This window comes from Maylandia zebra, linkage group LG14 (genome assembly GCF_041146795.1).
Source record: "Maylandia zebra isolate NMK-2024a linkage group LG14, Mzebra_GT3a, whole genome shotgun sequence".
Lineage (NCBI taxonomy): Eukaryota > Metazoa > Chordata > Actinopteri > Cichliformes > Cichlidae > Maylandia > Maylandia zebra.
Window position 1 is genome coordinate 4550575 of NC_135180.1, and position 23627 is coordinate 4574201.

Here is a 23627-nt window from a genome sequence, read left to right on the forward strand (position 1 = left end):
ACGTTAAGGCAAAGGTCACGTTAGAAATAGCACAATATTACAACCGGAAGGATTTGCACCTTGTGTGATAAGTAAAATTAAATTGGGGCATGTCGTTGTAATACAATTTTCTGCTGGACAACCTTGAGTCATGGCATTTATTTATTTATTCATGTCACTTTACATGGTTGCAGACCAAGAACCTTACAGCTCCAACAGGACAATGTGCCCCCCCCCCCCCCCCCCCCCCCCCCCCACACACACACACACACACACACACAGCAAAGCTGCTCAGAAACAGTTCTAGGATCAAGACAAGGAGCTCAAGGCATTGACCCAACCTTAAAATGTCCCAAATCCCCTTCCAATCAAAGACAACATTACCTGGGCATTATGCATTAAAGTTAATGATCAAAAATGCAGATCTCTCTGTTATTCAAACTGAGAGAGAGAGAGAGAGAGAGTCGTTGTGCTCAAATCAACTGCCCTTACTCAGACACACCTGACCAGTCTCACAACACTGCTTTTCAAAGTAAGCCAAACACTGAGCACTCACAGAGTCCAAACCTCTCTGGTACCTCACTATCTGGGCAGTATTTCCTTTTAAGGCATTAGTACTTTATTGTGAATATAATCATTTGGTTTTCTTTGTTTGTTTGTTTGTTTTTAACATATTGTACTTTAAGTTTGTAGTGCAGTAAAAACAAGTACAAAGGCTTTTGTTATATACCCTGTTGAAACACATTTATACTTGACATAAGTCTTTTTTTTGTGTGTCCAGTTTGGATCTTTAGCCATCAGAATTGTTGTCTTAAGGCCAAGAAAGAAGCCAAGCGGATTAATTTTACCAAGTGGATCATCATGGTCTTGCCATATTGGTCCATTTGATTGACCTTTATTATAATTATGAATTTATTTTATTTTCAGTTGCTACAAACGGGACAGACATGACTGGGGGATAGGACAGGGAGAAAGAATGAAAGAAAGAGAGGGAGAGAAAGAAAACCAAAGGGGAGAAGAGACGGTGAGAAGGGGGGGAAGAAAGAAAGAAAAAAGAAAAACAAACAAAGCACCTGGATCACCTGTATGGAGAAAAAAAACAGAAGAGAAAGCAAACAACACAAGAGCAACATAATAAAAAAACAGCACCATCACAATAAACTAGCTAGCAGTAGATAACAGTAGATACTAAATAATAAACGATATTGTGCAGCACGCAAGATAGACAGCGCACAATTTGCTTTGAGGCAGCAGCCAAGAAAGGTGTAGTCCGCGTCTGTGAACACCCGTGTGTACACCTGTGTGCATACCTGTGTGGATCAGCACGCTTGTATTCCAAAGGTTTCTCCATGTAACGATCTGCTAGGGAGTGTGGGGAGCCATAGCCCCGTCCACCAGGGTATGAAGCAGGTATGGAGGAGATCCAGGCCTCAGATATCCAGAGGCCCCAGAGTACAAGGACCCGAGGAGGACCCCCAAAGGGGGGGGAACCGTGCCACCCTCCTGGGAAGAGCTGAGTAGAGCCCCAAAGGAGAGGTCACCCCACAGCTACGGAGCAGAGGCCAGAGGGGGTTGCAGTGGCGTGCCCGCGGGCTCTGCTGGCAGCCAGCTGTGCCAGAGAGGACTGAGCTTCAGGCCCAGAGGCCCCCGGAAGGAGCCCAGCCGGGCCACAGGCGCCCGGCCCCGCCAATCGGCCACCAGGAGTGAGCCGGTACATACATGAGCGCCCAGCCCCAGACGACAAGGACCACCAACACACCAACGTCTGAGGGCATCAGCCACCGGCAGGGAGTGTGGTGAGGGAGATAGGCCTCCGTACTTTAGAGGACCTGAGATGTACCCAGAGAGGTTGAGTCTAAGACCCAACCTGACATATAGACACAGACGAACAGGCACACGCGGACACAGACGTGCATTCCCACCCCATATGCACAACCAAATACTCGGCACTCACCCAACATGTAGACAGACACAAATAGACACTGCACAGACAGTCACACTCCCCAAACATACTCTATATCCCAGGTCCAGGTACCCCCGCCCTCAGAGGGGCAAGCCGCACCTAGACCCAGGAGATGTAACCCTTGTCTCTGGGGTGGAGGCAAGCGGACCACCTCCTTATCTGCAGTAGCAGGGAGGCCCCGCATCCCAGACCCCAGTCTGACGGCTAACAGAACCGGGGTGAGTGAAGACCTCAAACCTCCCTACGCCCGCTCATATGTAGTGTTGCTGCGTGCTGTTCTAAAGTGCATTTAAAACTCAGGAGAGTTTTACTTGACATAAGTTTAAGTATAATTATTTTGTGTTCATTTCATTGTTTAGTAAAGTTTATTTACTGTACATGTTTAGTAATACATTGAACACAGGTTTTAATCACAAGATTATTTCTTTTTCTAAAAAATACAAAACAAACTTTTCACAAAAAGTAAGGTTATTTGTCATTGGCAGATGACTTTGCAAGTTTTCGTGGATACAACCCACATCCACAACGCTGCTGCTCAACCCACAAATGCATTTACCTTACAATTGTGGCACCAGTCAAGGAGAAAGAAACAGGCTTTCCAGTGGTATAAGATTATAAATTGGGAGAACATCTCTTAACTGTCATAGATCCCAACTGAGTGAACAAAAACAGCCAATCAAACAAAGAATATAAAAAATCAGGAGATGCTTTTTGTCCTAAAATGCAAATCATTCAGCAAAGTAAGAGACACTTTAACCAGGTCAGTTCTGTAATTCCAAATTTCAGTCAGCTGAATGACATCTCAAAATTAAAATAAGTTTTACTAACAGACTGCTTAAATAAATTACAAGAAATCTTTCCCGACAGAGTATGGGTTATGTTAATACTGACCTGCAAGCTCATTAGAATTGCACAATCTCTGTTTTTGCCTTATGTAATGTACATACATATACATTTGCATGTTTCAATAAATCACTATACCCATTTTCCATTTTTCCTGCTAAAAGTATTGAGAAAATGAGTGGTGACCCAACCTTCTGGACAGTACTCAAAAGAGTCACAGAATAAAATTTGACAGCCAAATGTTCACTTTTTAAAATGCAGAGCCGTTCAGCATAAATTGCTATTCAGAATATCAACCAACTTGTCAAGCACAAGAAATGTACATTCTCTGCATTTAAAAGATTTTGTTGTTTTTTGACAACAAGTGATGGTAGCTCAATGAATAAGACACAGTATAACTGTTTGTGCATGATTTTTCACAAACATTTGACATTTTGACACCCTGGGTTAACTTAGAGAGTTAATAACTAGCTTTGTGTGGCCACTTATTGTGTGTTAGTTGCCTCTTTCAATCATCAGATGACAAAATGGTGATTTTATACAGGAGAAGCTGAAGACGTGGAGGCGTGTAAGACTGCAACTCTGCTTCCGGGTCCCAACTCTGGATAAAGTAAAAGAGACGGACAAGACACTAACACCTATAAAAGAGAGGAAACAAGTGAAGTAGCTGGAATGTTGGAGTGTTTCTTCAGTTTAACTATAACAAGTGGACTGATTTGGATAACACATGTTGGATTTGATAAATTGTATAGGAGGACAGGAAGAGTGGTGTGAATGTGAAAACCTGCACACCACTCCTCTTGACCTGTACAGGTTCAGTAAGACAGAAACTTTTGGGCTACCTCTTGGTCTCCTGTATCTCCCAAGAGGTTCATTAAAGCATTGATAAACCGCCAACAAGACGACACCACTGCCATCATCAATACAGGCTGAAATATAGGTTCAAATTCAGAAAGCTTTAAAGAATGTGGTTACATCGGCTAATGATTGGGGCTTTAAAATATCTATTGATAAAAATAAGTGTATGATAACTGGACATAAAAGGAAGGGACCAACTAAACATCTGCAAGTCTACGGAAAGGACCTTGAGACAGTCAAGCAGTTCAAATTGATCAAGAAGCTGGATATAATTTGGTCGAAAACTCTGCACCACTCCAATATTGTCCTTTTAATAGAAATGTGTGAAATGCCTTTGAAAATGAGAAAATATAGGCTTGGGCTGAAGTATTTAATAAAAAGAAAAGGACAAAATGTAATAGTTCTGGTTAAAACTGGGCTAGCACTGGGAATTCTTGGGATCAGCAAAGAAAGTCAAAATCAACTTTAATGAGGAGTTGAAATCCATCACATGAAAAAATTGGCTTTGTTGACATGTGTTAGGTATTTTAGTACCATGGTAGCATTTACTGGATATTGTTTTATAGTGACATTATACAGGAAAACTCTGTCATTCAATAAGGCCCCTTTGTTTTAGTTATTTTTCTCTTTGACCCAAGAATTGATGTGTGAGAATCACAGGCTGGTACAAGGTTGAAATACCACAGAGATCACTCCCTCAGCTACATTAGTTTCTTAATCTTTTAGACGCCTGTTGAAGGCCAAATGGTTTGTTTCAGATTTCACTAATGAAAGAACTCTTTGTTTTGTGCCTTGAAAATATGTCGCTGAGATAATCACAATTGTAGCTGAACTAATAAACTACACAAAGGATGCTTCTTCACCCAAGGGCAGGAAGACGCTCCCTTATCTTGGTCTGTACTGGTTTAAACTGATAATCTGCTGTCTCATGAATTTTACCCTCTATATAAACTGTTGTACTTGTGAATAAAGTTGAGTCAATTTGGGAAGACAACCTGAAGCAGTCTCTGTTTTCTTGTTCTCCCAAGCTGCTCCCGAGCTCGTACTAACACGCTGAATGGCATGCTTGAATATTACTTGAGAATATATTTGACTGTGTTACAGACTAAGGGACATTCTCTGCTGATAGGTGAAGGTACATTCTCTGCTGATAGACGTCCACGCCTCGAAGGAAGTCGATCCACGGATTAGGCCCTGGAAACCGTTTCCTTCAACATGGATGTGTGTTCTCCTGTCTGTTGGTCAGGTATACCATCATGGCTGATTCTAGGTCCATACTCAACAAGAACAGGAAAAAGAACTCAGTAGATATCGTAAAAATAACCTACTCTAGGATGGAACACCTTTGGATTGGCTATTTACAAGTTTATACAGATGGGTCAAAGGTCATGTAAGTAGCAGAGTGGCTTGTAGTGTGTACATACTGAAAACAGAGTTTTAAAAAAAGCTTGTGTATATCAGATCAGTTTTATGGGCTCTCTGGTGGGTTGAGGACCAAAGGCACGATACTGCATCATATATACAGTGATTCAGCTGCAGGTTTTTTAGCATTTAAGGAGCAGAACCAGACCTGACCTGACTCTAGAGACACCTCGATGTAATGCAGCAGCATGTTCATCAAAGGAAAAAGCTGTTCAGAGACTTTGATCAACTGGAAAAACTGTTTTCAATATTTTTAAAAGGAAAGCTGTTACATTACTTATGCAGTGCTAACCTGTTAGAGAATATAGAGACCTGAGACTGAGCGTGTGGCTAGCTCGCTTATCTAGAAGAAAACTTGGGAAGTAGTGAACAGTAGATGGCAGCAACACGCCATTGTTTCATCTAGCCTGCCAAACCAAAAGAAGCACCCGCCTCTCCACAAAGTAGTAGTCAGACACAACACACAGGTTTACTTGCTAAGTAAGGTCAGCTGTACCAAAAAGGGTCGCACCAATAACTGTGGTTAATATGCACGACGTGGCTTCATTTCCTGCCATTTTTGGAAAACAATGATGTGTCCGGAGTCAGGTGTGCTCGCTGGCTCTAGTGAACCTTGACCTCCCTGTCAGGTAGTGATGGTCCGCTTGAAGCTGAAGCTCCGGTGCGTGTGTCAAAAAAATCAACACACTGCTTCAGAAGCACTGTGTCGAAGCTTGACTCGTTTGGCCAGAGTCACGTGATCAGTGACGTCCGAAGCTTCATTTAGAGCCTAACTGCTTCGGTATCTGATTCAATGGTTTATAAGGAAGCAAATCATTCGCGGGATTTGTGGAGTGTTTGATGGTGACAGCGAACCACTGATCATTCCACTGAGAGATTTGGAGCCAGCGAGGAATAAAGGAGGTTCTGTTGTGTGGGAGAATTTTGAGTTGATTTTTGTCGATCAGGTGGGTTTTCCAGCTTTGTGTTCTGGCCGTTTGCTTTTTGTTTTGTGCGTGTTTATTATATCTGAAAACGGGAAAAAGGTAAAATGTCAAAAATCTGCTTCCATAATATAAATATCATTAAATAACTTTAGAAAAACTTCCACTTGACTCTTTACATGTAATGTTGTAAAACTATATATTTTATTGTTTAATTAATCTGAAAATGTTAGTCTGCCAAATGTGCAGCAATTGAATTTCTTTATTCTCTTTAGCTGATAGTTTGTGGGGCCCAGGTAGACTGTATAACTGCATCTCTACCAGTTTCTCTGCACTCCAGCCTCCTCTGTGCCATGTGAAGGGATTTTCCTTAAGGCAGGAGAAATTATCTCCACAAAAAGGAACAGGTTCAGTCATCGCACACTAGAACAAATTCTCTTCTTAAATAAAAATGAGAAAGGGTTACCTTAAATGCATCATGTTTTTAATTTGCAAGTTCATAAGCATTTTCCTTTTCCATTTCACAATCAATTCTACCCCCAGGTCAAAAATATGTCTGGGGAAATTTCCCTAATATAATATTATTTATAAATACACCCGTCCACTGCCAGACTGCAACTGCACCTTATGTACATTCTGTAGTATTCATTCCACCTCATTTAATTTCTGTATTTTATGTATATAAGTTTAGATTAGTTATTTATAGTTGGTTTACACAGCTTTGTGCATGTATGTGTACGCATGTGTAATGTATATATAGACACGTGTGTGTGTGTGTGTGTGTGTGTGTGTGTGTGTGTGTGTGTGTGTGTGTGTGTGTGTGATGTACATTGCTGTGCTTGAGAGCCACCATCTACCGGAACCAAATTCCTTGTATGTGTCTGCACATATACTTGGCCAATAAAGACGATTCTGATTCTGATTCTAGCGATTAATTGCATACCTGCATGGAGGCAGGACCTCACAGCAGAAGCATACTCCATAATGTGTTGTACATTATTATATGTATATATTATATGTAACCTGGTATTTTTCAATTATTGTATTTACCAACATCAAGAAGTCACAAGCAAAGAAAGACCACACCATGATGCATAACAAGGAGAGTTTACTGGTCAAAACTATTTATTAAACAAATAAAACACATTTTTTAACCACCAAAAAATACACGTTCAAAGCAACACAACGGCGGCCCAATATCAGACAGAATTCCACTCAGTAGAGTGGGCAATCATAATGAAGCAGTTGGTTTTATTTTGTGGATTCACGCTGCTCTTCATATTTTAGGCCACCAGATGTCACCAGAGAGGACTGTGTTGAAAAGCTTCGAGTAATGAACCGTTTTTCAACACAAGCTTCAGTGCTTCAGAAAGCGTCATTTGACCATCACTACCGTCAGGTATCAAGCTGGTGAGTTTGGCTGTGTAATTTACACACCTACATCATCGCATGAAAATCTCTTAAAAGTTTATTTTGTGTCACAGAAACAGTAATATTTCAAACTCTTTACCCGCCCTCCTCCGCCATTTGAGTTTTGGACGAAATGCATTCTGGGATATTTGGCTGCACGCTCGATAGAATGGGAGGAGCGAGAACACATCCGGGCATTTTGAGCGTACTTGGAACACTACTTGGTCTGCGACTGATGACGTATCACAACTCAAGTACATACAAATACGCATATTGAGAAATGGCCAGAGTTTTAAAGAGGAAGTGAAGAAAATATTCCCGTGTTTCACTTAAAAAGGGATTATGTTCAAATGAATGGTCATGTGAGAACATGCTAAAGACAAATCTAACTGAAGTATAATTACTTTAACTGAAACTTGAGTTATATCCATAGTGAATGTTCAAATGGGAAATAGATTTTCTATTTTAAGAATAACACAGAAAAGAAGAAAATGTAATGAAGTGATTTTGAAGTTTAAACTTAAACCCTGTATTAAATCATGTACGTGAAGTCAGATAGGCCCCATTGTAATTGCTCCGTTTATTATTACTATTATTTTCCCCCAAAATGGTCTTTTTAACATGCTCAAAAACTCATAAAACTGCGATATTTTTGGTTAAAACTTTTGATTTTGCAAATTTTGTTGTACTTTTGCAAACTCCTAGGGATTTTATCGGCTCAACTTCATATTTAGTCAGTCTAAACTACAGAAACTGCAGAGCTTTTGCGTTTTCTTCAAAGGCGGTGGCCGTGGCACCACAGCGAATTTTGATCATTCGCTATGGAATTTTAATATGCTGTCACCCACACATGCATTATCCAGTCTGGACCAAATTTTTCATATGTGATCAGGCTTTGACCCTGAACACATTTCATCTGCCATATTTGACAATGGTCAAAGCGCCACCTAGTGGGAACAGTTGGTCTTGGGTTACATTAACCTCTTAAGACCTGGCATCCACATATGTGGACATCCCATTTTGGGTTATATAGACCAAAATACTCAATTTTGCTCTACAAGGGCCTGATATCCACTTACAAGGACATTATACTGCTACTGTTCTATCGAAATTTTAAACGAATATCCTCATATGTGGCTCTCATTTTTCTTAGAAACAAAAATCAGGTAAAAAAAATCTGGTAATTCTTTGTTTTTACATTCACTGGTTCCCAATATGCCCAAATATCAAAGAGAAATGAAAAATGCATGCCGTGGAAGAGTTCAGGTCTTAGGAGGTTAAAAACTATGAGTTTTTGTTAAAGGGTGTGAAACTGGCAGCTTTGGCAAATTTCAATATTTTCACATGAAGCTCGTAATTGCTCCACAGGCATGAGAAGATCTAGCTCATCTTGATTACCAGAGTGAAGAAACACAAGGAGAGGGGACCCCCATATCCTCCACAGAGCTAGTGGGGACAACAACATGGACCCATCAATCATCACACAGGATGGAGGAGGACAGCAATAGCTGGCTGACCTGGCTTACTTCATCTGAGGGCTTAAGAAATGATTGCTCCAGAGGTGTGGGTCGTCCCAGGGTTAACCCTGAAGTTGCCTGGACCAGCCAAAATCCTGCTTTGTAGTAGATGCCTCTGGTCAGCTGGAGCCTTTCTCAGCAGTTTGCCGTTGGATCTCTTTGCGCCTCGTTGGCTCTGGCTTCCTCCATGCTGGTCATTCTAAAACTGTATGTGGTTCAGAGCAAACCAGCTTTTGTGGTTAAAACTGGAATGCGAGTTTATATTTTAACCAACTGACTTATTTTACTTTTGGTTTTGCAATTAATGAAATGTAACTTCACAAACACAAGAAATCAGTTGTATGCTGGTTTATAGCAGACAGGCATAAATTAGTAATCTGTTTTAGGTACCAAATTTATAGTGAAGACCAGAAGTATTAAAATATTAAATTACAAATTTGGAAACAGAACTGTAAAAGAAACAAAATTATGCTCTGATTTTTTTTTATTATTATTTTTTTTTACAATTTATAAAAAATAGATTGAATTGGCTAATAATATCGTCTTATTGTCTGTGCCAGTGGATATATGGAAAAACATAACTGAATTACTTTGACGATGAAGATAAAATAAGTAATATATATATATTCTCCGGTGTCTTTATTTATAATGACCAAGTGTAATTCACAAAAGAAAAAAGGTATATGTTTCATACCAAAGATTTTGGTGTCACAACTCAGTTAAATCTGAACAACAATCTTCATGTCATTTATAGATTGCCTGTAGTCCACTGTCTACATCATTTAGTGTATGTTTGTAGGAACTTTGACTCCACCCTTGTAGGTGGACCTACGCTGCAGAAGATAGTATGAAGATATGAGATATTCACCTGAAACAGACCTACGAGCACTTTCTTTTAGAAACTTAATTTTACATTGTTGCTAAGATGTATTTACTAAAAATGTCACACAAATTCATAATTTTGAAGAGTAAACCATTTTATTACTAACACTGGAGTAGTTAAATTTGTTTATTATTATACAGAAACTAACTGTTTTACAAAAACAAAATGATACAATGTCACACATATGTACAGTATAGTAAATATACCATCTCAAATTGTACACAAAGTATTTACAATTCCACACATACTGCATTAAAAACAAAACTCCGGCTAATACTCTACAGACATTGAATTTTGCATAACATCAAATAAAACATGCCGCATTTTGAGGTTTTTCATCTTTACAAACCCATGACCATTTTTAAATTAGTGCAAGTTAACCACTTGTGTCAGAGGTTATGGATATATATTTTTAATAGTTTCATTCACACAAGTCAAACTAAAACCTGGAAATAATGGAAACCCGTTGCCTTGTTCCTCAAATACAGCTGACCTTCAGATGTTTCCTGATTGTGTTTGGTTAAAGGTATAGTAGCTGATTCTTTGACCGGATGGCTGTGGACATAGTTCTGTAGTATATCTTTAACAACAGTTCACTTGTGAGGAGTGGTGAGCAGACTTACTCGTGAGATGTTTCAATGCAATTCTGACACTGAACTCTAAAGAAATATGTCCCTTAACAGCATCAGTGACTGTATGATCCACATCTCATAAGTTTCTCATTGAGTTTTAACAAAATGAAGGGTCAAAAGAAAAAGAAGAGAGAAAACTTGATGCTGCATTTTGATCTTAGAGGAGGCCTAGTTACATAATCTCAGTGACTGCAGTGTGGCTCTAGAAAATATTTGGGAAAATCTGATGTCAAATAAGATTTTAACACATCACACTCGTGGTATCTGTTCAGTATCATCAGTAGCTTCGAGGTCTGGAGATGCTTCAAATGATAGGAAGGGCTTTTTTTTAGCAGTTATACAGCTGTGAGTCATACCACCAACACTTTCTAATGCCAGGATTAGAGACAAAATATTACATGACATCACATTTGATGTTTTTTTTTGTTTCTTTTTTAAATTCCCATTATTAAATTCACATTGGATGACAATCAATCTGACAGAATGGTTACCTTATTTTTTACCTCATAATACAACTTCTACAACCAACAGTAATACAGAGTGCACTAACAGCCCATCTTTGACAGTCTCTAGTTTCACATCTGCCTGTGACCTGGAAATCCATCTCTGCATGAAAGTTGCAGTTCTCAGATGAATGATGGCGTGATTTAACTATACACATCCAGTGTATAAAAAATTGCATCCATACATTCTCATCACGTCAGTGTGAATTTTTTTTTTTTATAAACACTGACGTTCATGTTCATTGTAGACAGGTGCTGTGGTGACTCATTTCTCCTTGCATTTGCGCCGCCACCACTCATGTTTTGGGTGTAAGGGGCTAAGACTATAGGAGAGGATTTACACACTGGAAATGAGAAAAGTGGATGAGGGAGCTAGGGTCAGACAACACTTTTCTTGTTCCCAGCAGCCACTTCCTTTTAAATCCATCCTAATGACATCTCACAAATCATGAAAGGCACCATGCTACGATTCGTCAGGAAGCAATATTGATGGATCCAATTATACGTCTCTGTCAAACTAAGGCAAAACATTTTGGTCTCTATTACCATCTATTCTGACAGAATGAGTATTTCAGATGGACAAATTGTGTAGCCTGAAGTTGACATAGAAGAACTGTCAAGTGTCCAGAGTCACCTGCATTTTCAGCACTCTGACCAGAAAGCTGCAAGACTGAAGCCCACTGGAACATTCAGAAATGTTTTTTTCCTCCAGGCCCTTTCAGATTGTACATCAATGGGACTCTTTGGGCATTTATTAATTTCTGGTACTTTAAAACTATGTTAGGACTTCAGCAATACATATTTCTTGTTTGAATTTGACTCTTTGATTTTATACAAGAAAATCTGTTAGCGATGGCCTCATGGAGGCCAACATAAGAAGTCACGTTTCATGTGTTCATTTATTTAACTAAACATCCTTCATTAAAGGATTTCTCTATCTCCTTTATGACAAATCTCATGATATACTGACTGAAAGAGCTACATGCACAGTAGAAAATAACATCCTGTCAGACCACTACAAGACAAGGAAAGAAATCTGTTGCGACCGATTCACAGATGTATCAACAAATGACATTAATCTTTAAAAAATATGTTTAAAATAAATTCATAGTTGTTCAACAATACTCAACTCTTTTTATGCATAGATTAAAGTGTTTTGACTAACTGCACAGGTCCAGGACACAGTGTCACTACAAATTTTGTGATCACTTCCAAAGCAAGTCATTTTCTCAAAACAGCTACAGGTTCCAACATCCAGATCAGCCTGCAAGGCAGGTTAAGTAATCTATACTGACCGTCGTGACTGCTCGTGTTGTCAGAGGTTTATTGTTATTGTGAAGAGTAATAATAATAATGGAAAGACAATAACGATAGCAATGACTGGCAGTTTAAAAAACCCAATAATGAAAGAGCCAATAATTTTTAATGATTTAATTTTAATTGTGAACAATTTTTGGAGTATTGTGACCAACATATGTAGTGAGTGGAACAGTGTGAGTGTAAAAGTAAACCATTCCGGTTTCTTATACTTTGACACCATTGCACGTAGAGACGTGTTGGGTTGTACTGCAGATTTGTTTTGTTATCTCACTTTCTATTACCACATGCAGGCTGCCCTGAAAGTTAGAACTGCAGTACAGCATCTAAAACACAACAGCATGCTTTGAAAACAGTCAGCAGTGATGCACAGTTCCCGTGATATGTAGTAAATGAGCTGAAACACAATTCTTGTTATGTAGACCGTTCTAAAGCCACACAGATGAAAAGCATTTACTACCACGTACTTCCCCCAAAAAATCTGCTCAGTCTCTGCAAGTGAAGACCTGTCATCTCTATGATCATGCGGACTGGGAGCTCTGGAATTACTTTAAAGGACTGAAACCGAAACCACATTTTATTTCACCATTTTTCAGTAATGCTAGAAAACCATACCAAATGGAGCGGGGTATGATGCCCATTTCTTTCTGAATACCTGATCTTTTTTGTGGGCAGCTACATATAAAGTAAATGTCCAGCACTGTCAGTTGCCACTATAGTCAGTCACTTTGTCACCCTCTTTGATCAAACATTTTGTTCTCAGAAAAGGTCAAAGGAGCTATAGAAATGAACCATAAGTCACAGTCTTAGTGCTTTGTTCTGCTCTGTGACCTATTGTTTTGGGTAATTTTGTAGAAAATTGTCTAATTTTACACTTTTTGGTACTGCTGTGAGCTATCAGGCGTATATAAAGATAACATGACACCTACATCTTGGAAACAGGTGCTTCTGACACTGTTGACATAATTCAGAACCAGTTTCTGTCCAGTAGATGGGATTCAGACATGGTTTTAAGGGCCGGGCAGATGGACGATTACTTAATACTCCATCTTAGCAAAGACATCTGGGGATAAAGCAGCTGATGGCTATAATCACAATTTAAAAAAAAAATGTCTGTTTTAGGCTTATTTTCAAAATCAATGTTTATAAGAACATGAAAAGTAAACACGAATATTATTATTTCAATACTGGTAATGTTTGCTGATAAAACAAAGTGTCAATAAAATACATTTATTTTGAAAATCATCCTGAATAATAAAGGTAATGAGTTTCTGTGAGTAAATAATTTTGTTATGAAAATGATGATTGCACAGCAAAGATCACTGAAAGCTCAAAACGGCAGAGGCTCAGGACGTGAGCTACGGCTCGTTTATGAGCCAAGTAGAAGGCAAGACTCTGGCTGCATGACAGTGACGAGTTTTTTGATTTTCACTTTCGTACAGAAGGGAACAGTGGTGACTTTAGTCAGATTTAAAAACAGAAGAGCACAGTCAACTCCTCTAACAGACGAAGCTGCTTACTGGTTGGACTTTCCTTTCAAGGATCCAGCTCAGACTGCCGAGATGAAACACACCTAGACACCACGCTGTCCACTATGAGTTAAATCTCTATTTGAACAAGTAACTCAGAAGTTGGCCACATATTGCACCAAGCTGACAGTAATGTGTTCTTCCGGTTTGTGTGAAGGAAAAAAAAAAAGGTAGAGGTTGACAAAGTTTGAGAGTTGAGGATTATTGCCTATTACTCAATTTTCATGGTCCATGTGTAAACAAATTTAATGCTATGCTGCTAAAAAAAATACAGTTCATAATAAAATATCAACAAAAAACACGAGGACAGAAAAACCAAACAAACCCGAAAGCTCGCAGCTATTTACAGATGCATTTTCTCTAGTGTTTTGCAATCTTCATGTTGAAAGACAGTTTATGGAAAGTAAATAGATGAATCGTGTACTATGATCTACTTGTACAAGATAAATATTTTCAGGCAGCAGGGTATATTGATGATTGTATATTTGATGATCATTGGAGGCCTGTCGTGACATAGCTTGGTGAACTTGTGAAGATATGGATGGCTCGCCTCCAAGATTAGTACCTGGTCTTTGTCCCCAGCAAGATTTTAATTTTACTTTACAAATTGTACACATTGAAAAACCCTGACAAAGGCACACCATGGAGAAAACATCCACATCTAAATTAGAACTAAGGACTAGTTATACATAATCTATGTAACATATGTACAGTACTGGGAGAGGGGAGCTGAGATGTCCAGAGAAGAGGTCTTTTCTCGCAGACACACCCAATCACCTATTTACTGTTGTCGTTTGGTCCATCTCACTGACACTGGAATATTTAGTCTGGAGGAAGGCCAAGGGACTTGCCTGAAGTCAGAGACTTCCTGTTTGGACTGTGCCAACTGAGACACATCACAGTCGACATCCAAATCCATTCACACGGTTTTCCCTTCAGTGTTTTCCACTTAAAGTGTGGCTTCCCTCACTGCAGGACAGTTAAAGTGTTTCCAAACACTGTCCCTATGAAGAGAAGGAGCCTGTCTGACACCATGTACTCTCTAAATTTAAAGATTTGAGAAAAAAAAAGAAAGAAAGAAAACAATTATAATGATAAAAAAATTATAAAATAAATAAAAATCAAGCAGCAGAATTCAAGTTTGCCCTTGCTAATATTCCTCCTTGTTACGAAACACACGATCACCTGTTCTGCCAAAGCAACAACCGTGAAGGAGGAACTAAAGAGTAAATGTGGAGTGCAGCATGAGGCCTGGCAGGCCTGGGACAGGTGGAGAGGGGGAGAAAGAAAGTATATGTGTGACGGGGCAGCTGTCTTCTCTGGTCGATCAGACAATCTTCTTGATGCTGGGTCTCTTGAAGCTGCCAGCACTGCGCTGCTTCTGGACCTGACTGGCTGAACCATGGCGAGTACGACCTCCACTGGACAAAGCTGAGCTGGGGGACAACTGGACATTCTCCTTATCTACACCTGGAGGAACACAGGGATGACAGGCTTTAAAGGCATTCCCTTCGTCTGGGATTGTTTTCTCGACCATTTCATTTTTCTTAAAATCTCTTTAGATTATATTGTTATTGAGACCAACCACATGTTTCTAATCTTGGGAAATTATCTAATTAAAACATTTACAAGTCTGATGAATGAAAGGTACTGCGAAGAAGACGTGGTGCAGCGGTTAGCACTGTCGCCTCACAGCAAGACGGTCCTGCATCTACATCCAGGGGCCCTTTCTGTGTGGAGCTTGCATGTCGTCTCAGTGTGTGGACTTTATCTCTGGTATTTCGGCTCCCTCCCAGTCCAATTTGCATCTTAGGTTGATGCAAATTGTCAATGAAAACGACTGTCTCTCTATTTAGCCTGTGCCTTATGACTGCTACAATACATGGATTTATGGATGGATGCTAACAGTTTGAGAGTGGTAATTCTTTTGGTTAGGTAGACTTGCAGAGTTTGTAAATGTGTTTTTTTCTAGAAACATCTCTTAGCTTGTTTGTAATATTGTTTGTCTAATTAAACAGACATCAAATAAGCTCTTTGAGTTTCTTTTCCTTTCTATACTGCGTTGCATTTTAACAGAATTTTTGTTTTTATATGTGACATGTATTTATTGTACAAATAAAGTAAACTGCCACTCACTGTTAATTTCCTAGTAGTCTTAAAATGTCTATATTATATCCTTCAACCTCATAACAAACTGTTGAAGAATCAGGTCAGGACAGTGTCGAAAGATGTTCTTTGTTACATCCTGCACACAACACAAGGCCCAAGGCAGACCTGTTGTGGAAATAGCTATAAACCATACCTCACAGCGGGTGCTTATTTAAGCTAAGGGTGCTTCCTGGGTTGAGCATGCAGAAGACGGAACCGCCCGCTTATTATGAATTTGCAGCAGCTCGTCTATTCTTAAATAGACGAGCTGCTGATGTTACTGTAGCCTGGTTCTAGAGATAAAGGTGAAAAGGGAAACAATGCAAATTTAGTATTTTTTAACCACACTTCATCAGTGTAGTGGAAGGTTTGGTAGACGTGAGTACTGCGTCAGAGACTTTATTGAGATCTCTTTGATCGCAGGAGTGATCATGTCGTGCAAGTCAGAACATCTAAAACATCACCTCTCCCATCACTGACTACTTTCCTTTAGAAAGATGTTTTTAGAGCAACTTCAAGTAACATGAACCGTTCTCTTTATGTTTCTGTGAATCTTCTTTGATGATTAATCACTAACAGATTAACTTTTTTGGTTTTACTGTCTGTAACACAAGACACAGACAGACGACTGACATGAGGTAACACTACGCATGTCTCAAAGTCTTCTCTTTGTGCAAGCAGTAATTCTAGTCCAAAAAAATAATTCTCAGCATCTAACCCCCTCGAGATGATTGATGAAAATTTCCTGGTAAATATTTAACCCTTTACAAGAAATTTCTTTTCAAACAAAAGGAGGTAACGTAGGACAAGAATGTGACCAGCTTTCTCTCTGGACTGTGACTTGGATGAGAACATTTTGATTTGATTTCACTAGATGATGAAGTAAAACATGTAGACGAGGTGAAAAAACAGGAAGCTTTAATACAGAGAGTTAGAGTGACTGTATGCTTTTTGTTGTAGAGAGAGATGGACACCTGGTGAGTGCTGTGAAGTGGCCAGTGAGGTCATCGAGTTTGACAGGTTGAGGTTGGCAGTGATGCTAAGCTGGCTCTGGCTGGTAGGAGGGTAGGGGGAAGTAGGTGTCCTCAGTTGCTCCTCCCCTCGTTCCTCGTCAGCTGCTGGCAGGTAGCTGTCAATCAATGCCTCCAAGAACTTGACAATCAGCTCAGCGTAGTCTGGAATCTGGGTTTGCTGCACAAACAACAAACACAATGAGCAACATCAGAGTCAGGTAACAAGGTCTAACAGCAGCACAGACGAGGTTCATCCTCAGTCAGTGAAACCCAATGTCGTCTGCATAACAACTGCAACCAAATGCCGAAAGAGCATAAGAATCTGGCCCGTGTCAACACTTTATCGGGTGGATTTTTCAGATGGGATGGTAACATGCTCTGTTTCACTGGTTATAATTTAAATTATTTAACATTGCTTTACTAATTGCGTCATGAAAACAAACTGTTGGTGGTGTTGACAAAACTGCTGTGCGCATGAGAGGTTTTCTTAATTTAGACATTTGATTACCTCCCATAGACACTTTTTATTTTGAATACTTGCTGGACTCTGGGCTTTCAACAACAACTAATTCTCTTTCTTCAACCTTTCTGTTGCAGATTTCCTGGTGTGCTGAAGAATATTTTTGTGACATGACCCAGTTTTTATCAAGTTTTAACTGTCAGACAGTTGGCCCCTTGACTCTAGAATATACAGAGGAGTTGATGGTCAACAAGGTGGCCAGATGCTGTAATTAATGACAAACATCTCCAATTTGTTCTTGTTTATTCAAAGAAAATGGTTCCAGAAGTCTTGTGGTTTGCTCTGATGTATCTTTACAAACCTAATCAGTGCTGCAATGTTCATTTTAGAGACAAACGGCTTTCTTCTGGAAATCCCTCCAAACCAAGCCACACTGGAGTCTTTCTTTACTTGTACTGTCATAAACATTTAACATGCTACCTGAGGCCTCTGTAGCCTGCCTTTAGGTATTTTGCAGTTTCATTAAGTGCAAACCATTGCATGGTTTGAGTTAAGATTGGCAACTGTTTGAGTCTTTCCACTAATAAATAATAATGCCAAAACTGGATTTCTAAAGGTGCTGACACTTTCTGATGATTGGTTTATCAAGTGCATTTTATTAGCAGCACCTGGCTGCTACTCACACTCTGAATTCTTTTGGAAGGAGTAACAGTACACGTATACAGGACTGCATAGAGTTCTTTAAACTTAAGTGCTGTATTAAAAGAAGAATGGGGAAAAAAACAAGAGAACACAGAAATAAATAAGAAACTAGTGATATTTGGGGGTGCAAAACATACACAGTCATGCCCCAAAAAAGGCACAGGAGATGCGATGAGCAGAAAGACTCGGATAAACTCAAATACCGATGACTAAAAATAAGCTTTAAGTCTAGTTTTAAAAGACTTAATTGAGAGAGCAGATTTGACCAACCACAGCAAACGTCCGGTCCCCTCTGAGTTTAAAGGTGCTTTCACACCTGATGTGTTTAGTTCATTTAAATTGAACTATGGACTGGTTCTTATATATCGCTTTAAACAACTCATTTACACCCATTTGCACAAGCACTTTTTTCTATGCTCTTTCTACACAAGTGATAAGATGGAACCTGAGGTACACAGCAAAGTGTTGCTGTTGAAGAATAATTTCCAATGATGACAGAGAAAGTTTAATTTTTCAGGTATGAGGTAAAGCGCCCTGAGGCAACTGTTGTTGTGATTGGTCCTGTATAGCAAAATAAAACTGAACTGAACCAGTGTAGTTCTCTGCAGCTGATACCAGCACTAAAGTGCAGGTTGAGGAGGAGGATGGTACAGTCCCCAGAGTAAACTGACAGGAGCACATCATTGTATACTTTTAGCAGGGCAGATTCTGTTGTGGGCCCTGAAACCCGACTGAAACATTTCAAAAATGTTATGCAGTAAATATGGAAGAAATTGATGGAGAAGGACAATAAAACACTTTCTGTGTGTGTTTTTGAGTGATAGAGTCTGTTAGATAGAAATAGAGCATTCATACGGCCCCTGAACATCTTTCTGTATAAACTTAAGTTTTGTAAGCATATGTTCTCCCAGGATCTTAAACTGGTATGTCAAAACTAAAAAAAACATTCCAGTCACCCTCAGAAAAAAGTAGAAGTGTAAACATTAGGATTCCATGCTGAACCATTCAATATCAATATATCAAAATGGGCAACGTTTAAAAATAAAATTAAAAAACATAAGAAAATAAATAAATATTCAGTCAATTAGTCATTTAGTCAGCATTGTCAATGCAATTCAGGAGTCTGTATTATTGAGTTTTGGGTTTTGCTAGTTTTCCGAAGCGGCATAATCCAATATCAACATGAAAGCAGACCACAGATCATTTTCAGCCTCTCTGCTACTTTTTGGTATTTATGTATGTGCTTCCAAGAGTTGATGCTTCATATTTCAACACACCAATTGACAACCTGGTTGTAGATCTGCTGTGTACTTCCTTAGTAAGCTGAAATTCTACTGCAAGGCAGCTGAAGCGGCCCAAGTGAAAATAACTAATTGACAAGAGGAAAATGTTATTTGTACCTTAGAGAAGGGTCCAGCAAACCTCCAAAGTCCATTAAAGCCAAAGCCTGTGAATTGAGAGAAAGGAAGAGAAGGGAATGAAAGTAGTGAAACATCTTCATAAAGTTAAAGACGTCCAATTGTCTTCTTTTTTCTTTAGCTTCTAAGAACAGGGGAAGACAACTCAGTGAATAAATATCTACAAGCTTCTATCCATTTTCAGTACCTGTCAGCATCAGGTGACATAACTAAGTGCAAAACTAGGAAGGCTGGCATGTAGAGCTTGTAAATCAATTTACTTTGTAAATAGGAAGGTTGGTACTGGGGGGGTGACTCCTCATGGTACACCACACTCTGGACAATGCCGTGGACAGGGTTCAGGAGATTGATATCCTGGCACATGGATAGCACAGTGTTGATCTTGGAGTCCAGTAGATTGTGGCTGAGAGGGTGAACAGAGAAAACAATATTGGGGCACATGGTTATGCGGTTATACAAGTTAGCCTTTTAAAAAGCTCAAGGGTTTTACTGCTAATTGAAAGTATCGAGGTACATTTTCACTGACAATTACCACAAAGAGTGTAAAAATGAGAAATAACTTCCAGCATTATAAAATCTTAGTGAAGCGAACACCTATAGCAGAGTTCGTCTGTTCTGATGTAGGATATATTTGTTAAAACCAACATTTTAACTGAAAATATTGGTTAGAAGGCGCTGATAACCATTCAGATAAAAGACTGAGCAAGCTGCATCCTATATGGAACAATGGCTCTTTAATGAGTCTGGGGGTGGATTGGCAAAGTATTGGATTGGAAAGCTTCCCTATCTAAGAGCAAAATGAAGCCTGACCTACCACTACAGAAAATCAACCATTGTCCAAAAATATCCCAGGATAATTTCACCTAATCTGAACAAGAACAGAAGACTGGCAGCAGCCATTTGATCCTGTCTGCTTATATTGGGTCCCAGTTATAACCATGAAGACTTATAAATAAAAATATCTGAAAAATTCAAAGGTCACATTTTTCAGGTCAAACAAACAAACAAAAAAAGTAAACCTCAAGATAACCAGGACTAGACATGTTCATTACTTACACAACTGGAAAAACCTTTGGGAAGACAACACTAGCTTCAGCTAAATACTCATACAGAATCCGCTGGTCAAAGTCATCAGTGGTGTATTTGACCTGGGTGGCCTGAAAAACAACAACAAGAGTGAAAAGTGAACATGAACTGAAAGGTAACAGCATATAAAGTAAGCTGTATGGTGTGTTTCCTCACCAGCACAGTGAGCAGCAGAGCCTGGATCTTTGGGTCGGTAAGCACCTCCTCGTCCAGCAGAACATTGGACTCTGATACAGACACCTTGCGAAGGTGAGAGTTTCCAATTCTCTGTGTCTCTGTAATTACAACAATCAGGTATCACATAGAATATGTCCTTGAACAAACTTCAGAATCATATCAAACATAGAAGGATGTGCTAGGATCAATACCTTGTGCTATACTCTCACCTATCTCATAGTCGTTCTCTGCTACACGCCTCATCTTTGGAGGGGTAGTCATGCCTGACTCCATTTCTGGTCTCTTTGGTGCTTTGGAGTCTGATATGAGATGATCAAAGCTCTTCCGGGTGCCTAGCCAACAACACACACACACACACACACACACACACACACACACACACACACACACACACACACACACACACACAGAAGACTTGAAATGTGGCGATTTAACACAGATATTCGGGGGGTCCTTCTAAGGAAAGACTGACAGATGTAACAAAAACTGAGGGATTGGACATACCCAAGAGCTTCTTGGTGTTGGCCTGTGAAGGCTGACCCATGTCGAGGCTCATCGACTTGCGTGTTCGAGGGCTAATCTGGCCCATTGTTGGATAATGAGCTGAAAGGTAGCGCTCTGAAACCTGAGGTGATGTCCACGGCTGAGTCTCATTCAAAGTTCTGAGAGGACAGTAACAGAACAATTGTTAGCAAGTAGGTTACAAACTCATTTTTAACCTAGAAATTCCACAATGGAGGAAGGTGGACAACTGTCCCTAATGACAGATAACTAACCAAACAGAATTGTGGTTCTATCTTTGGTCATGAAACTAAACATTGGACTACTAACTAATACTTACAGGAATAGAGCATGAAATGATGCCGCAATCAAAAAACATATCCGTGCCATGATGGGAGAAAAGAACCCCAAACAAAACAACACCGACAACACACACACACACACACACACACACACACACACACACACACACACACACACACGAAAAGTAGATGGATAAAATGGAGAACAAAATCCAATCAAGTGTCAATAAGCTGTTAAACCTACTGTCATAACTCCGTTTCTCAGATTTAGTGTACCCTGCAATATGACCTGTCCTGAAGTCTCTAACATTGTGTTTAACTGACATTAACAAATCAGTTACTGCAAACCTTTTAAGCCTTAATTAAAAAAATTGAAATAATTTTAACTGGCCCTAAACTGAAATGCGTGTTAGGGACACTGGCTGAAAGGGGTATAACCACCAGTTAAAAGTTTTGTAGTCATTTTAGATTCTGGATTGCACTTTAACATCAAATTGACACTGCCTAAGGGAAGCATGTGTAATGTAAACAGAATTGGTCCTAGCACAGAACCCTGTGGAACTCCATAATTAACCTCAGTGTGTGAAGAGGACTCTCCATTTACAACAAACTGGAGTCTATTAGATAGACATGATACAAACCACTGCAGCGCAGTACCTGTAATGCCTACAGCTTACTCTAATTCTTCTAATAGAATATTATGGTCAACATTGAACGCCGAACGGAGGTCTAGCAAGACAAGCACAGAGATAATGTTACATCTGTGAGATGATTATGGGTCATTTCCTCTCTAATGGTTAAAATTTTATTTGTGAAATCATGAATTCATTACTAGTTAACGTTAAAGGGATGGTTGGCTCAGTAGAGCTCTGACTTTTTGTCAGCCTGGCTACAGTGCTGAAGAGAAACCTGGGGTTGTTCTTATTTTCTTCAATGTGTGTAAGATGTTCGAGGTTTGTGGAGGGCTTTCTTATACAGCAACAAACTATTTCTCCAGGATAAATGATGATCCTCTAAATTTGTGATACACCATTTCCTCTCCAGCTTATGAGTTATCTGCTTTAGGCTGCATGTTTGAGAATTATACCACGGAGTCAGGTACTTCTGGTTTGAGATACTATTTTTCACAGGAGCTACAGTATCCAGTGTCATACATAGTATCTATTGTTCAGCACTTTGGTCAGCCTTGTGTGTTTTTAAAGTGCTATATAAATAAACAATGATGATGATAGTAAGGAGGTAAAATTATTAACAAGATAATCGACCTCTGTTGGAGCAGCGTTCAGGTAGCTGCTCTGCTCTGTGTTGGTACAGGGCATTGAAGATGATAACAGTGGGTGGATTATATTCTTAAACTTAGTTACAGCGCTTTCAGAAAGACATCTACTGTGAAGAAACCTACTCCCCACTGCTGTGTAACCAACTATTGTAAATTTAAATCAGGAAATGATCAGACAAAAGAGGGTTTTCAGGAAACACTGTTAAATGTTCAGGGTTTTTTTTTTTTTGCCATATGTTAAAACAAGATCTAGAGTGTGAGTAAAGTGATGGGTGGGTTCTTTTACAATATTAATATAACTAATATAAATTTAAGGTTTTTTTCTGCTCAAAATTCTGATTTTGTTGAAACAAATTGTTGGTTTTAGTTGAAAACGACAATTGTGATTTTCTGATGTCGGAGTTTCCATGAAGGCATCTATTCACTGAAAACTGTTTTCTTTGTATGAGCAGACCTAAAAAAAGAAACTAAACAAATGACTTCTGCATATTTCACAGACAGACAAAGTTTGCTACTTGTTTGAAGAAGGAAGGCTCTTATTTCCTCATTAAGAGGTGACGATAGTTTTAATGTAATACAAATGAAGTGCAGCAGCTGAACAACAAGCATTAAAATACGAAAAGCAAGAATCCCTCATTTTAACATTGCATGTTCCCCAAGTCGATGGCAAAGAAGATGATTGTCTTTACACAGTGTTCAAAAATACTTTCTGCCAATGATTCCTCCACAGAGAACTGTGCATGTGTGTTAAAATTATAGCCA

The 23627-nt window shown here is 39.3% G+C and overlaps 1 protein-coding gene and 1 long non-coding RNA gene across 6 annotated transcripts in view; one reads left to right on the plus strand and one right to left on the minus strand.

The window, feature by feature from the left end:
- The first annotated feature begins 3008 nt into the window (after nucleotides 1-3008).
- LOC143422012 (uncharacterized) lies at nucleotides 3009-9885 on the plus strand. Of its 2 annotated transcripts, none has more exons than XR_013101596.1 (3): nucleotides 3009-6012; nucleotides 7276-7398; nucleotides 8767-9885. It is a non-coding gene; the product is annotated as an uncharacterized LOC143422012 (long non-coding RNA). The 2 variants fall into 2 exon arrangements; XR_013101597.1 differs by having other exon boundaries at nucleotides 3013-4889.
- A 24-nt stretch (nucleotides 9886-9909) lies between these two features.
- nf1a (neurofibromin 1a) overlaps nucleotides 9910-23627 on the minus strand; it is a 139293-nt gene continuing 125575 nt past the window's right edge. For all 4 annotated transcript variants that reach the window (XM_024804868.2, XM_024804867.2, XM_024804869.2 and 1 more), the window contains 8 exons: nucleotides 21288-21445; nucleotides 20993-21115; nucleotides 20763-20881; nucleotides 20577-20677; nucleotides 19781-19923; nucleotides 19503-19549; nucleotides 16902-17118; nucleotides 9910-15249 (listed from right to left, as the gene is read on the minus strand). In XM_024804868.2, the coding sequence (XP_024660636.2) occupies nucleotides 15107-15249; nucleotides 16902-17118; nucleotides 19503-19549; nucleotides 19781-19923; nucleotides 20577-20677; nucleotides 20763-20881; nucleotides 20993-21115; nucleotides 21288-21445 (1051 nt within the window). In that variant the 3' untranslated portion in view covers nucleotides 9910-15106. The remainder of the gene's footprint in view (nucleotides 15250-16901; nucleotides 17119-19502; nucleotides 19550-19780; nucleotides 19924-20576; nucleotides 20678-20762; nucleotides 20882-20992; nucleotides 21116-21287; nucleotides 21446-23627) is intronic.